This window comes from Rhododendron vialii, chromosome 8a (assembly GCF_030253575.1).
Source record: "Rhododendron vialii isolate Sample 1 chromosome 8a, ASM3025357v1".
In the NCBI taxonomy this organism is placed as follows: Eukaryota; Viridiplantae; Streptophyta; class Magnoliopsida; order Ericales; family Ericaceae; genus Rhododendron; species Rhododendron vialii.
The window spans coordinates 3,423,731-3,434,134 of record NC_080564.1 but is presented as its reverse complement, the minus strand read 5'-3'; the positions used below and the strand labels follow the sequence as shown (position 1 = coordinate 3,434,134).

The 10,404-nt window shown below is 38.9% G+C and overlaps 1 protein-coding gene and 1 non-coding gene across 4 annotated transcripts; one reads left to right on the top strand and one right to left on the bottom strand.

Annotated features, from left to right (window-relative positions):
- The first annotated feature begins 618 nt into the window (after positions 1-618).
- On the top strand, positions 619-5,370 carry LOC131298358 (proteasome subunit alpha type-7-like). 3 transcript variants are annotated; one of them, XM_058323777.1, is made up of 3 exons: positions 619-966; positions 3,056-3,557; positions 3,678-3,803. In XM_058323777.1, exons 1-3 carry the CDS (start codon positions 794-796, stop codon positions 3,786-3,788), a joined length of 786 nt encoding a protein of 261 aa, XP_058179760.1. In that variant the 5' UTR covers positions 619-793; the 3' UTR covers positions 3,789-3,803. The 3 variants fall into 3 exon arrangements, with proteins under 3 accessions (XP_058179760.1, XP_058179761.1, XP_058179762.1); XM_058323779.1 differs by lacking the exon at positions 3,678-3,803 and adding an exon at positions 4,968-5,370 and having other exon boundaries at positions 621-966; positions 3,056-3,470; XM_058323778.1 differs by having other exon boundaries at positions 3,056-5,370.
- An 866-nt stretch (positions 5,371-6,236) lies between these two features.
- On the bottom strand, positions 6,237-6,310 carry TRNAI-AAU (transfer RNA isoleucine (anticodon AAU)). The gene has a single exon. It is a non-coding gene; the product is annotated as a tRNA-Ile (tRNA).
- Positions 6,311-10,404: the final 4,094 nt, after the last annotated feature.

The following is a 10,404-nucleotide window of genomic DNA, read 5'->3' as shown; positions in this document are numbered from 1 at the left end:
GAAAATAGCAGCTCCCAGTCATTAGTGAATAAGAATTACTCTTGTCCGTAAAGAATTACACGTGGCCGCAAAGAATTATTTTCAGCCGCAAAGAATTACACGTGGCCGCGAAGAATTATTCTTGGCCGCAAAAAATTACACATGGCCCCGAAGAATTACACTTGGCGTGAAAAATTACTCTTGGCCGTAAAGAATTACACGTGGCCGTGAAGAATTACACCTTGTGCGAAAAATTATTCATGGCCGCAAAGAATTACACCTGACACGAAGAATTACTTTTGGCCGCAAAGAATTACACGCGGCTGCAAAGAATTACACCCGGTGCGAAGAATTACTCATGGCTGCAAATAATTACACGTGACCTCGAAGAATTATTCATGGCCGCAAAGAATTACACGTGGCCGGCAAATAATTACTTCTAACCCATGTGGTGCCAGCTCATCTAGGCCGTCCAAAAGTGTGTTGGACGGTCCAGATTGAAACTCTCTCATCCCACCACTTTTTTTTTCTCTTTCCAAATCTGAGCTGTCCAAAACAGAAATGGACAGCCCGAATGTGCTGAGCGGACACCACGTGATACCCACCATGCACCCAAAAATTTCTCGACTAATTTTATAGATTGCCACTAATGAGCTCCATAATGGCAAAATGGTCCTAGATGATTTGGGTGTCTTCTCCCCCAAGCCCAAAAATCGTCTTCACCTTCACTACGAAGAAAACCTCAGTAGAAGTGGTCCAAACCAGGCGATTCAAATAAATACAGCAACATCGATCAGTAGCTAAAAACGAAGCAATGGCAAGATACGACAGAGCAATAACGGTGTTCTCTCCCGACGGCCACCTCTTCCAAGTAGAATACGCCCTCGAAGCCGTCCGAAAGGGTAACGCCGCCGTCGGCGTCAGAGGCACCGACACCATCGTCCTCGGCGTCGAGAAGAAGTCCACCGCCAAACTCCAAGACTCCAGGTTAACGCTGTGGTTGAATTGTGATGTTTTAAGTTGTTAGGGTTAGGGTTTTGAAAGCCTTCGTAAACCTAGATTTGATCTTTTGAGATTGTGTTCAAATGGAATTCGGGGAAGCAATTAAATGTTTCCAGAGGCGGACGCAGGATTTGTGTCTAGCATGGGCCTGAATCACGTGTATTTTCATGTTGGCAATCCAAATTTAATTTTATAGGTATATATTGCTACCCGCGGAGTCTGAAGAAGAGATGATATTGTGTGTATGTGCGCAGCCACCATTCGTACAATCTAAAAAAAGGATTGATAACTTGGAAGTTTGGGGGATTTTTACCACATGTAGAAATTTCAAGAATTTTTTTTACTCAATAGGACTAGCAAGGGCCAATCCCCTATAAAATACGCGAGAGTATTTGGAGTTGTGCAGGGGCCGGGTCCCCCCTTGGACCGCCCCTTATATGTTTGAAATAGTTGCCTTGACGATCTCATTACAGAGTTGTTAGGTTCGTTTCGCTTTTCAAATTCGTTGGGTTGTTTTGCTTAGCGTTACTTACTTTCTCCTATTAGCTCTCTTGATTAGAATTCTCTCTTAGAACTGGTATAATGCAATTCAATATAGAATACTGATCTTCAATCCAGAAACATCTAGCAAAAACAGCGTATTATTGCAAAATGATTCATTTAAAACTTTTTTCTAGAGCATTTTGACGAATTCTTTAATAGGGTGCCTAACTCTCCACTTCCCTTGTTTCCAGTTTATCACAGCTGATTACTTTAGTCCGTGGCAAATGTTAAGGAAATAAATAAGGGAATACGTTTGAGATTTAAACTTAAATGGCTTTGTCATGAGCATTTTCAGTTAATGGCCTAATTCTGTGCAAAAGCTCTGTTTTTTCCTTGGTAGCTCTTGACTTGAAAGGTTGCAGTAGATTGATTACTATTGGAGAAGTGAATTTCTTTTTCTGATGTTGAAGTTGGTTGGCAAGTAACAATTTTTTGAAGACTCATCCATGTATTTAGTAGGCAGGCAAGATGGTATTAACGGGGGTAGAAACTTACTCTTATACTGCAAATTGGCGAAGAGGGTCCTATCTGTTTCATCATTACTATCACTGATGTTCTGCTCTCTTATAATGTTCCGGTGCTGCCACATGAGGACGATTCTATCTGTTGGGCATATTTTGTTAGCGTGTTGTGATTTAATGGCCTTCTCATAAGAAATTCCTTCTTGACAGTGATATATGTTGTATATGTAAATCCTTTATATGAAAATATGCGGAATTCGTCTATGAAAATGGAATCAAATAAGAAATATTCCTTTTTAGGTGGTGTACGGGCTGCTGCTCAATCAATTAGTTATGAGAATAAGATCTTTTTTGTAATATATAGTTTTGTTGGTTGGTTAATTGGTCACGTTTTCTTTTTTATTTTTATCTATCCGCTTTAAATCATTGATGATTCCATTCCAAAAGAACTAGAGATACCTAATTGCATTGTATACAAAGAAATGAATTCATTGGAATAACAATCTCACACTTAACATTTCAAAAGTGCCTTCCTTTGGAAACCATTGTGTACGAACAAACTGTTTTAGGCTCCTTGTATGCTGTTAACAGCAGGACTTATTTTTTATTAGCAAAAAAGGATATTAGAATAGAGAAAGACAAATCATTCGAGATGTTGCTGGGAATGGGATCACAGTGGACTAGAAAATTCCTTCAGAGATGCAAAACCTGAAGAATCTCTATATTTGAATTACCTGGGCTGCTATGCATGCTGTAAAATTTTAGAATTCCATGGGAGTGCTTGTAGTTTTTCAACGTTAATATGGAAAGCACCCTTAAGTATCAAAAGTTGTGTCTCTCGAAAATGAGTTCCACGATGAGCCGGAGGGTCATGTTTCTTTCACCACGAGAGTTCTTACACACTATCCAATCCAGACATGTCCCCTCATGGAACTGCTGATTAAGTTCCGTTTCCCTATATGCGGATGCATTTGTGCTATGCCTTTTTCGCCCATTGTGGCATGATATGAACACTGAATGTTTTTTCAGAATGATCGTATTGTTACTAACTCGCTTACTTTGTGTTGCAGATCAGTTAGGAAAATTGTAAACCTTGATGACCACATTGCATTGGCGTGTGCTGGGCTTAAAGCCGATGCTCGTGTTCTTATCAACAGGGCTCGTATTGAATGTCAAAGCCACAGGCTTACTGTTGAGGATCCAGTAACTGTCGAGTATATTACGCGTTACATAGCTGGGCTTCAACAGAAGTACACACAAAGTGGTGGTGTGAGACCATTTGGTCTTTCAACTTTGATTGTGGGCTTTGACCCTCATACTGGGGTACCATCTCTATATCAGACAGACCCATCAGGTACATTTTCTGCATGGAAGGCTAATGCAACTGGGAGAAACTCTAATTCAATGCGAGAATTTCTGGAGAAAAATTATAAAGAAACCTCTGGGCAAGAAACTGTGAAGCTTGCAATCCGAGCCTTGCTCGAAGTAGGTATCTTTTGGCTCATCTTTTTACACATTTGTTCGAAAATTTCCTGCCCTGCAGAATTTCATGACTCTTATTATTTCTTCCAAGTTCCAACTTATGATGTGCCTTTTTGTTTGGAATCTCATCTATCTGCGGTCTGTGCTAATAAATTTCTCCTGTCCAGAGTATTTTTTGTACCATGTCACGTACATTAGAATGAATGTGAGTTTATGATGTGCCTTTTTGTTTGGAATCTCATCTTCATACATCTGCGGTCAGTGCTAATATTTTTCTCCTGTCCAGAGTATTTTTGTACCATGTCACGTACATTAGAATGAATGTGAGTTTATGTTTCCTTTATTGGAGGAACTTTGCAGATTTCTGTAGGATGCAAAGTCTTTTTTCCTGAGGGGCCATTGCTTGTGCAATCGTTAAAACTCAAATCTGGCCAGAAGCCATTGTGTGCAGATAAAATTGGATGATACTTCTGCCCATGATGGTCAATGCACCCCAAAGTGAAAGCTGTGATGCCTTTTTGAAATGGCATTCCGTAAAGTACTTGCATAGTTACATATGATATTGTCTCGGATCAATTCAATGAGGGAAGTGCTATCCTAGTAGATAATTGCTGTAGGTTTGGACAGAATACCCCAATTTTCTGTGTCTGCTATTCCAAGTTTGCTAATCGCTTCATTTGCTTGCATATTAGCTAGTTCTGGATATGTATTGGCTGATTCACTAGTGATATGGTGATTCTTGACCAATATGGCCAATTTGGCTGCTTTAAAGCTCTTTTTTTGCTGCTGATGACTTTAATTAAGTCACAACTGCGATTACACTGTATCTTGATAATGCGCTTTATAACCACGCTTCTAGTGCCAAAATATTGCGTCTAATATTAACACTCTTGTATCTTCGGATTTATTTATGAGCTCATGGAACACCTATTCAGACTGGCGGACTCCATTCAAACTTTTTGGACAGTGACCTAAAATCGTAGAATAGACTGTGTAACCGCAATGCTATATTTGTAATAGCCGTTACTCGGTAGGTGTAATAAATTTGTAATAGCCATTAGGTATGATAGATTTGTAATACATTTGACTTGTGTTTTTGAGTTCGTCAGATTCAAGTAGATGTTTGCAAGTGCATATTAGCGAATTGATGACGAGTACGAATTAAAAACTTAGTATAAGATTATAGAGGATACTGTAGCTTGGATATTCTCAATTGGTGCTCTGATCAGTTTAACCTATAGCCATCTAGAAGGAATAAGTTGCCATGTAGTTACTTATCACAAAAAAAAAAGTTGCCATGTAGATTCTGCATCTAACCTATTGCTTTCCTTCAGTTATATGCTAAATGAGTGTCTGATGTATGCACAATTAACAACTTCATGTGAGTTAAATTCTACCTGATGGATGCCACAAGCACAACACTGCAAGGCTAAAAGAAGACGACTAGTTGCCCTTGTGTTTCCGACATCTTCTCAACTGGAATATCTTAGTTGCCTTCAGGTTGTTGAGAGTGGGGGAAAGAACATTGAAGTTGCTGTGATGACCAAGGATGGCCTGCACCAGCTCGATGAGGCTGAAATCGATGCAGTTGTTGCTGAGATCGAAGCGGAGAAAGCAGCCGCTGAGGCAGCGAAGAAGGGACCTCCCAAGGACACATAATTTACTTCATTTTCGCCTTGTTCCTTTAGTGGATTGTTCTCCATTCTGATGATTTTGCGACTTGTTTGAGTTAAATTTCTATTATTTTCTGGTTGATGTGGATTAGACTGATGTCGGTCGGCATTTTTGTGCCGAAGTATTCCTGTCCATTTTGTACTACAACTCTTCCCCTCTGAATGGCTTGAACTCTACGAACTGATCTTTTTTCTTTCGAATCATACTTAATGGTGGAAGTTGTAGCAAACCGGATGTGTAAGCATGGGGTTTTTTATTTTTTCCTGGGGAAAGTTCCAACAATGATGTGGTCATTTGATTGATATGTTTATCTCTTTAATCTGAGTCGGTACCTTTATATTTTCTCCAAAATACTCATGCTTCATGTCCGAAATCTGAAAAGTTAAGGGTTCGCTCTCTTAACTGAAAATTTAACTCAATGTCTAGGACTTAAGGATTTGCTCCCTCTTAGACTTCATGATCGAAATCACTATGGGTCGGTTCATGTGGGACTTTTTCCCGAGTCTTCGGACTTTAAACAAATTGCTAGTGGCAATGCAATTGGCCCTGGGAATTGATTGGGGCATAAGTTGGGCCAAAAACTCTTGAGCTATCGAAAAATAAAATAAAATAAAAAATCCAACAATGCCAAGTCCTTCGTTACAAGTGTAAAAAAATTTACCGTCACTCCAGTGTCAATTAGTTTACTTATCGAAATTAGAGGTGTGAGCTTAGTCTCAATGGGTGCTCCTTGATTGGCTTCTTGTCAATTAAGTGATTAGATCTCGGGTCCTTGGGCACAGCATTACACCTAGATTAAGGAATTTTTGTTCTTAGATTTAAGAGTACGATGCCATCAACCCTTGTTCCTTTAATCTTTGTATCAATTTCAAAGATTATAAAATTTTCTTTTTGCCGCTCAAAAAAAAAGTTTACTGATCGAAAACAAAGAATATCAATTGGATTGGAAAAAAAATTACTGACAATAAATATTAAAGGAAAATGATAATGTCAAAACTGTTTTTGTTATGTTTAGGCATTATCACAATATAATAAATAACCATTGTTTCTGGGTGTGTTTTTAATTTAGTTTGTAAAAAGAATCAAAGGAGTGGTTGGCCCATGCAGGTCTCGAACCTGCGACCTTCGCGTTATTAGCACGACGCTCTAACCAACTGAGCTAATGGGCCGCTTGTTCTGTTCTTACGATTTAGAAATACTCTACTCTCAATAAATCTGGCCCATTAACCTAAGCCTTCAAAGAGATAGAAGTCTTTGGGAAATCCCGCCAAGCGAGAGGGAGAGATTTTGAAGCTGAAATTCTTTTGGACCATCAATCGGACGACACCACCATGAAAGAAGATTGCGAGGTGAACTTTTCCCGCACCATTTTCTCCTTCTGAATGATTCCAATTTTTATTCCAATTAATCGGATTGTTCTTTTCATGTGTAGATGTTCATGGAGTGTTGTTAGGTTGAGTAATCAACGAGTCTTAAAAAGATGTTCATGGCATATTATTAAGATGAGTAATCAACGAGTATTAAAGCAATGCCTTTGGATTGACCAGTGGTGGTCTTGTGCTAGAGCGTGTGTTCATCAACATATAGTTGTAACATTCATGGTTTGGATATGTTTGTGTAGTGGCGGTAGCCAAGCGGTAAACGACTCTCACTCCCTTGTGGGTTTGGGATCAGGAAGTGATTGGTCCCTCATGGGGCCTGCTGCGAACTTAGGGTTCCTATGGTCACGTCAAGGAGAGGTTGCTATAGTTGATCGATGACTCCACCCTTTTGGCTGACTAAGAAACTGTCACTAGTAAAAAGGCTTGTTCAGTTTACTTTTGGGATATTGTTTATGCGCCAAAATATGGAGTCACGATTGAGAAGAAGTACTGTGAGTCTGTGACTATATTCTCATGTGTAAAAACTAAAAATGTTTAATGCATCTTCTTGTTCCTGTTAAGGAGTTGGGGACACCACAATGTGGTTCCATGTTTCTGCAAGGTTTGTGAATTGGGATGTAATTCCTGAATGGACCTTTGGGTTGCTGAGAAACAAAAAGTTTTGAATCTTCATATCTTTTGGTTCCCAAGGAGTGTCATGGTGCAGATTTATTTGTGACTGCTTTTGTGAGAGTTTTCTTCTTCCACGATATTTCTCATTCCTTAGGTGCTTTTGTTTCAGTACTTTATGCCTCTCATTCTGAAAGTGCAACTTGCTACTTCCCACTTGGATGCTTCAACCATTATACGCTATGTTTGGATATCTTGTGCTTCTTGTGAACAATGGAATACCATACATGGTTTTGTAGCTGCGGGCACTATCTGCTTATACATTCTTCCTAGATGTAATTGTGCTTGAAAATGTGTAAGAGAACCTGATTGTGACTACACATGTACCAGCGGCTTGAGTAACTGGTAGGTGTGAGGCTCATGCGAAAAGACAGTGCAAGTTTTGTTATCGGACCCAGCTAGTGTTCATTATAGTGGTTCCTTCAATAAGGAACACATCCTTTTCCATTAATGTAATCTGTAACCTGTGTTCTTACCAGCACACAGAAAGAGAAAATTTTGGTGAAATGAAGCGGAAATGTCTCTCTAAGTCACCAAAATAGTGTTGAACACTGTTGCTTCCCATGGAAATATATGCTCCTTGTAACATCTAGCAATCAACCCTTATGTGTGTCGAGATTTTGTTGCCATATCCATCTGATTAATCACATTCAAATTGAACGTGGGAGATGGAAAATTCATAATAGGGCTATTGAGTCTAAACTTGGTAATTTTGTGGCCTTACTGAATGTAACTTACTTTTGGTGTGAGAATTGATTGTGAACCGGCTGCACTTGTTACTTTCTGTTCGGAGAAAAATCATCTTAGTTCCCTTTTATGGGTTGGTAGTCTTTCTCAATTTCTGTACTCATTGTTCATAAATTACGCAGATTGAAGAAAAGAAGCAGGCTGCTGCCGATGTTTTGTATCAATACTCACAATTCGTGATGGCATGTATGGGAAATCAAGTTCCGCCCTGTGACTTGAGGTTGCATGTAATGAAGGTAATCTGATATTCATGCTCATTTTGTATTCTTACTTCCATCTAAATTTAAGGTAAAAGTCAAATCTTTACCTTTTGAGTATGCTCGGCTGTAGGTGGTATTGGTAACTACTATGTCAGGTGGTGACCCTGTGACTTGAGTTTTTCGTCTGGAATGTTGGAAGGTGTAATGGATCATGCAGTATGGGAATCAACCAAAACATGGTTTGATTTCCGAATCTGTCAATTGCCACTTCTTTTGTCTGAAAAGATAACGGTGATTATATTGTACTTCTTGGAGGAGAATTAGAAGACGCAACTCCTAAAATGATCACGATATCAGATTTTTGCCTTGATTTTTTTTTTCCCAAATTTCGTCAGGAGATTTCAGGTTTGCCAACTTCTCTGAGGAAGGAGTCGTCCCAAAGAGCAGGCGAGTCATCAAGCTCATATCTTCCAGAATTGCTGAAGTAGATGGTTTTTGAGTAGTCTGAAGCATATTTTCAGCATGTAATTAATATGCTTGACCTCCATCCCCTTTCTTAGGCCCCCTACGCATCTACAGTAGTACTTTTCTCGGATTTGTGGTGTATTATATGGCATTCATGTGCTCAGATTTACGGAGTATTAGTTTTTCAAACTAAGCGTGAACAACTTGTTTTTTCCGGCTAGACTCGGTTTACTACTATAATTACATTGTGCGTGGTAAAGTATATCGAGTCAAATGTAAGGATCCCAAATGTAAATGGGAATATTGGTACCAAGGATCCCTAGCCGTATTTTTCTAAGAAATCAGAAAAGTAAAATTTTGCTGTTGAAATCTCAAAACATTTGGGACAAATGTCCCATGCTTCAAAACGGTGAATATTTGAAGTTAAACCTCAAATAGTTCCGTCTGGGAAGGCTGGAGTAATAGTTGTTACTCTCTTATCTAAGGTAAGAAGACGGATAAAAATTTCTCTTTTTTTTTTTTCCGAAATGAATATGCAAAGTTAAGGTCGGCGTATGCTGCATGGATTCGGATGCTCTATGAGGATTCTCTGGATTCTCTTTCAAGTTGAGAAGCCTCATGTCAGGTGCATGGCCTATTTCTAGTTCAAGTCGAAAGCCTCATGTCAGAGTCACGCTTCGAATGAAATGTTGTGAGCCGTTTTCGATCTACAAAGGTGACATAGCATAAATAGAAAATAACGGATATTGTTATGGATTTAAAAAAGCTCACGTATACTCTCGAGAATAATTTTGTTTACCCTCCTTGTGATTGGCAGGCCGCAGAAATTGAATGGCTTCCCATCACAAACTCACTATTTTGCAATTTTGAGGAAGGTAATTTTGTCAGAATACTGGATAATGTGGCAGTTGCCCTGAAATGCTCTCTGTTGCCTTTACCCATTCCTTCCCTAAGAAAGGTCTGCAATTAAAATTGCAACTATTCAATGAGTACAAATTTGCACCTGGGCCTCCTAGTAGTAACATCCAAATTCTGCCAACTCAAGGGTAATAATGGGGTACAAAACTTCCAGGCCCGCCAACTTGCCTAGTACTGCAATTATAGCTTGGCAATATCACTTCACTTTCAATTTTTGGTTTGTTGTACTTTTTGGAAATCGGCTAATGCATGGGTGCACAGCACCGTGTTTTGTGCCTTTGGACCATTGATCTCAGAAATTAACGGTCCAGATTTTTACAGCGCCGTGCACAGCACAATAGCTCCCTTGTGTCCCTTGTTAGATAAGTCTCGCACACAGGAAAATTTCCAAGGAAACAAATACTCCATCGCCATAATCCCAAATTTAATTTGGGCATCGAATGGGTATCGAGGTCGAGCTCGTGCTCAACTGTTAAAAAGTTAACATTTTCTAAAATTTGTTAAGCTTTTAAACTAAGCTCAATAAATTACGTACTACTTAGTTCGCTCGGCTTACAGTGTGTAAAATATTCATCTATGCTAGTATATAATAAGAAAATCTAGCTTCCAAAAAATAAAATCAAGTTCTCTCTTTAGTTCTCTCCCCAGTGTGGCATTCTTTTAAAAAAATTCATGTTCTCTTTTTCCTAAACTTCTCAAATATCACACGTTAGAACCAAAAAAAAAAAAACTTACAAATTTTCTTCTATGCTCAAACATACTCTCATTAAAATCTTTACGTTTAATGTTAAATCATAAATAATGAGGAAAAATGAAATAACAAGACTTCATCCGCAACTATAAATAACATTAAACATACTCCATAATATATTGTACGTATTT

Bases quoted from the DNA above. Each gene is read 5' to 3' on its own strand.
- LOC131298358 (XM_058323777.1), top strand. From the start codon at position 794: ATGGCAAGATACGACAGAGCAATAACGGTGTTCTCTCCCGACGGCCAC. The intron at 967-3,055 runs GTTAACGCTGTG...TTTGTGTTGCAG, and splicing joins GCCAAACTCCAAGACTCCAG to ATCAGTTAGGAAAATTGTAA. The intron at 3,558-3,677 runs GTTCCAACTTAT...AATGAATGTGAG, and splicing joins ACTCTTATTATTTCTTCCAA to TTTATGATGTGCCTTTTTGT.